At 46.7% G+C, this 5,317-nt stretch overlaps 1 protein-coding gene across 1 annotated transcript in view; it reads right to left on the reverse strand.

Annotated features, from left to right (window-relative positions):
• Window positions 1-2,866: 2,866 nt before the first annotated feature.
• Window positions 2,867-5,317, reverse strand: part of HUWE1 (HECT, UBA and WWE domain containing 1, E3 ubiquitin protein ligase) — a 152,893-nt gene continuing 150,442 nt past the window's right edge. Inside the window, exons 82-84 of the mRNA XM_011946573.1 lie at window positions 4,584-4,765; window positions 4,071-4,261; window positions 2,867-3,487 (exon numbers count right to left, since the gene is read on the reverse strand). Of these exons, the coding sequence (XP_011801963.1) occupies window positions 3,385-3,487; window positions 4,071-4,261; window positions 4,584-4,765 (476 nt within the window). The 3' untranslated portion in view covers window positions 2,867-3,384. The remainder of the gene's footprint in view (window positions 3,488-4,070; window positions 4,262-4,583; window positions 4,766-5,317) is intronic.

The raw sequence follows: 5,317 nt of genomic DNA on the forward strand, positions 1-5,317 counted from the left end.
AAAAAAAAAAAAAAAGAGAAAACATCACCAATGTAGTTGAAGCCCTGTGTAATGTGCCTCTTCCCAGTCACATCCCCTTCTGTCTACCCCTGCATTATCCCATAACTTGTCCTGAACATTGTGCAAGATTTTATCATCCTCATGGTTTTTCATACTCTACATATATTGCATGATTTTGCAACTTTTAAGCAGGTCTTACATGTATGTACCCTCCTGAAACTTTTTTTTTTTTCTGAGATAGGGTCTCACTTTGCTGCCTAGGCTAGAGTGCAGTGGTACGATCTCAGCTCACTGCAGCCTTGACCTCCCGCCCAGGATCAAGTGATAATTCCGCCTCAGCTTCCCAAGTAGCTGGGACTACAGGCACACACCACCACGCCCAGCCTGAAACTTTATCATTGAGATTGTGCATGTGATGTATGCAATTGATATTTTTACTACTATGTAGGACTCCATTGTAGGAATTTGTTACAATTCACATTTATGTTAGATAATACGTTTTATGTGAATAGTTTGTTCATTATAGCCAAGTTTCTTGCTAGACTGTTTTAAGTTCCAATACTTTTTTTTTTTTAGATGGGGTCTTGCTGTCTCCCAGGCCAGAGTGCAATGGCGTGATCATAGCTCATAGCAGCCTTAATTTTTGGGGCTCAAGCTATCATCCCACCTCAGCTTCCTGAGTAGCTGGGACTACAGGTGTGTGCCACCATGCCTAGATTTATTAAAAAAATTTTAGTAGAGGGGAGGTCTTGCTATGTTGCCCAGGCTGGCCTTGAATTCCTGAACTCAAGCAATCCTCCCACCTTGGCCTCTGAAAGCCTTGGGATTACAAAGCATGAACCACCATGCCCCGCTCCAATAACTTTTGACTGTTAGCAAATGGTTTCTCTTTAACAGTTACACCATTTGTTTCCTGTTTTACTGAAATAGAAAACTGCAGAATAGCAGAGCAGCACTAATGGTGGTAATTAGCCACCTTATCTTTCAAGTGTGATGTTGGCTGTTGGTCTGAAACTACCTATCAAGCTAGGAGCTTTACCTTTAAAGGTTGCCAGGAATGGTTCTTGAATGTGAACAAATGCCTTGCCATCTATGGACAATGTTTCTCATCTGACAGGTAATTAATATCACATTACACATATCCCAGGGCAAATCATACTTATGTTCTGTTTCTGTAGTATCCCACTGAATGAGATTTGCTTCCATTTCCCACAGGATTATTTCATCTGTACTCCCAGCTTCCACATCCAACCCCCAACCTCCAACCCAGGAACCCCCTTTACTTTCAAATTTAAATTACCTACCAGACCTTTATTTCAAAGAACCAGTTAATCTTATTGCTTATTGACAAATTCTACTCTTTCTGCTTATTCCTCTTTTTTTTTTTTTTTTCTTTTTGAGACTGAGTCTCACTCGGTCACCCAGGCTGGAGTGCAATGGCGTCATCTCAGCTCACTGCAACCTTCGCCTCCTGGGTTCAAGCGATTCTCCTGCTTCAGCCTCCCAAAGTGCTGGGATTACAGGCGTGAGTCACAGAGCCTGGCTGGGACTGGCGCGGTGGCTAGGACCGCCAGTAGCTGGGACTGCAGGCGCCCGCCAGCACGCCCGGCTTGTTTTCAGTAGAGACAGGGTTTTGCCGTTTTGGCCAGGCTGGTCTTGAACTCCTTATCTCAGGTGACCCACCCGCCTCAGCCTCCGAAAGTGCTGGGAAATACAGGTGTGAGCCACCGCACCTGGTCTCTTCCATGTTAAAAGTCCCTCTGGACTCTAAGCAACTAAACTCCTGCTGCCTTGAATTGTATGACCCCTCCGTGCTTAACCTCAACTCCTACACAGCTTTAGGCTGCAATCCAAGTGCACCGACGATGGAGAGCTTTCCCTGACTCTCGAGGCTAGCTAGGCCAGGCACTTCTGTGTGTCACAAAACTAATCACCGTCTTCACCTCCCTACTAGAAGCTGAGTAACAGGAATGGGGCGATTCCTCTGCCTTCTCAGGGGCCAGGCACAAGAGTGGAAACACTAAAAAAGGGGGAAATGGCTAGCAGCCTTGGCTCCAGGACCAGGGGATCAGGTTAAAGACACACCCTTGCTTTCCTAGACCCACACTTTGGGACAAGGTCAAGGGGACAATCTATTCAGAGGTAGCACCCTCAGGGAATGAGAAAAACCACACAAGGCAAGCACCACTTGGGGATATTTTTTCTAACTAAATTTTTATTAAATTGTTTTTTTCTTTGAAGGCTGGAACCATCGAAGTCCTTAGATCAGCTTTAAGCACTGGATGGAGTAAACACCACGAGGGACTACAAGGTGATCTGTGAACAGACTGGCAGACAGATGACGAGAGGGAGTGACAACAAAAATAGACAAACAAAAAGAATGGTCTTCTGGTGACCTAAATTACTTGCTTATTAAAATTTATTAGAAATAAACAAACATTAATGAAATAAAAATCTAAAACTGAGCCCCAGACTCAAGACTATTAGAAAGGCTCACCAAGTAAAACCCTGGGCTGGGTCAAGTGAGCTCTGTTTTGTACAACCTGCTGCAGTTTGTTCCCCTTGAGCAAGGTGATGCTTTGTCCTGGGCTGCAATCTCTAACACCATCACCATTCCCAAGTGCAGCTCCTATTCTAAAAAAAAAAACAGATGCCCCCACCCCCAATTTCTGGTGAACTGCCAATCTCTCCTGACTGCAGAAACTGACTCTGAAGGAGGAAGTTGCACCAGTGGTGGAGGTAGGTGGGCAAGCGGGTCGGGCAGGGATGGTTTCCTGGAGAATCCATTCGGATCTTTTCTCCAGATGCCTAGCATGTGCTTAAGAGTTTTTTTTTTAAAGTTTGAAAAAAACTCCATTGTGAAAAGTGAGTTATGAAGAGTGCTCTTTATTTGAAACCTCCACAACACAGACGCCAATCTTGTCTCGCATTGAATCATTAGCTGTGCACATCAACACATTCCAAGCACAAATTAAGAAATGCAAACAGAACAAAAAAATATATATATATATAATTTTTTCCCCTATCCAAAGGTTTCAAGTCTCAATGCAGCAAATCCTTCTGAACACAGAATCTGAGGAGCACACTGTTCAAACAGTTGGGACAGACAGGTCCCTGCAAAGGCTACTGCCTTTTAAACACATGGGGCGGGGATCATGGACGGCATGGAAAGGGGAGAGAAGGTGAGGAAACAGGTGGCGGGGAGAGAATGAGAAGAGGAATAGGTATGCGCTGGGGAAGATGGGGCAGCTGGGACACACACGGTGAGTTGGTGGATTTCATTTATTGGTTTTTGACAATTTCTTTCTGGTTCTTTTTTTAACTCCCCCCTCCCCAGGTCCAACAATGGTAAAAAAAAAACCCACAGAGGTGGGCAGGGCCTTATTAGGCCAGCCCAAAGCCTTCAGAGCACTCCTGGATAGCCAATAGTAGCATGTGGCGGAGCTTCTCAAAGCTCTCATAGGCAGGCAGATCCAGCTGATTAAAACTACGGAAAGAAGAAAGATCAGTTTGTGGTGAGGGATGACAGATAACCAAATCTGTGTGTTCCCATGGTGCCCACCAGCCCCTCCCCTCCCTGAAGAAACCAACTCCCTGCTTCTTGATGACTCCCAAATCTTGTCTCAGCCCAGCCTGCCCTCCTTTATCTGGCTCCCAAACTGGCAATCGGGCACCAAAACCAAAAATCTGACCCTGTCACTCCTCCTTAAACATCCTGGCCTCACTCGCCCAGAGGCTAAAGTGCAAACTTGAAGGAGATTTTCAGAGTCACTCTGCTCAGCTCTTTAGACTTCTGCTCCCTGCAACTCCTCCTTGCTCCAGTCACGCTGGTCCTGGAATACACCATGCTCTCTTGTGGTGCTGTTTACCTGCCAGTGTCTCCCCAGCCCCCACTGTGTCTAGCACATCTCATCTCAAACATCACCTCCATAGAAACACCAAATTGTGAGTTACCCAAGGTCCAGGACTCAGCCACATTTGCGTTCCTAATCTTGGGTAGGGTCCTGAAAACATCAAGTATGCAAGCTCATTCTAAGCGCTGAAAAGGAGAAACAAACCCTTCCTTTTACCATGTGTGAGCTGAAGGCAGGCGATCTGTGGACCTGTCATCTCGATGGATCTGAAACTTCTGAATGCCATTCATGCCTTCGAGGGCAGCAAAGCCTTGCAGGGGTACCTTGGAAGTACCCGTGACAAACTGGAGGAACTTGGCACGGTCAGCCTGGTCGAAAGAACGCAATGCTCTCCAGAACCACTGGATCTGTAAGAAGGGACCCATGAAGCCAGTGTTAGGTAGAAAGCTCCTAGAAGCAGGGTAGGGGGATGGAATCTGGGAAATAGGACTGGACTTGGTATCTGAGGCAAGTCCCTTCTGTGGAATGAGCTTTAGTCCCTTTCATTCATAAGATGGCCAAGAGAAGTCGGCTATGCTCCAGGAGAACAGAGTTAGATATAGGTAGACTGTCTTCTACATGCACCGTCTTCTAAGAGTACTACTGGTTTATTTGTTATCACACAAACTAGCATTGCCTAGAGGACCATATGAGAGGACCATATGAAGAGGGATGCCAGCAGCAGCTCACCTGAATAGAGTTGGACTGGTACTTGTGGTATTCAGTGTTGGATTTCAGATCATCGATGTCAATGGTGGGCAGTCCTGATATAAGCAGCTCCAACTCCTGCTCGGTGAAGATGGAAATGAGGCGCTTTGGAATGATCTCATAGAAGCCTTCTAAGAAAGCCGCCAGCTGCTTGCGGATGGCTCCTGGTGGGATAACCAAAAAGCCACATGATTTCTAAACTCACACAACTGTAGAGGTCAGAGATCCCCAGTCTGGGTCCCATCTACCACTGTTAGCTGGGACTACAGGCATGCACCACCACGCCTGGTTGATTTTGCCCAGGCTAGTCTCAACTCCCTGGGCTCAAGCTATCCTCCTGCCTCAGCCTCCCAAAGTGCTAGGATTACAAGTGTGAGCCACTGTGCCCGGTGGTGTTTTTTTTGTTGTTGTTGTTTTTGTTTTTTTTGAGACGGAGTCTCACTCTGTCACCCAGGCTGGAGTAGCGTGGTGCAACCTCAGCTCACTGTAACCTCCACCTCCCAGGTTCAAGCAATTCTTCTGCCTCAGCCTCCCAAGTAGCTGGGACTACAGGCACACGCTGCCACACCCGGCTAATTTTTTACTTTAGTAGAGACGTGGTTTCACCATGTTGGCCAGGCTGGTCTCAAACTCCTGACCTCGACTGATCCACCTGCCTTGGCCTCCCAAAGTGCTGGGATTACAGGCGTGAGCCACCACGCCCAAAGTTAAGTATT

This window comes from Colobus angolensis, unplaced genomic scaffold (assembly GCF_000951035.1).
Source record: "Colobus angolensis palliatus isolate OR3802 unplaced genomic scaffold, Cang.pa_1.0 Scaffold250, whole genome shotgun sequence".
NCBI classification, from domain to species: domain Eukaryota; kingdom Metazoa; phylum Chordata; class Mammalia; order Primates; family Cercopithecidae; genus Colobus; species Colobus angolensis.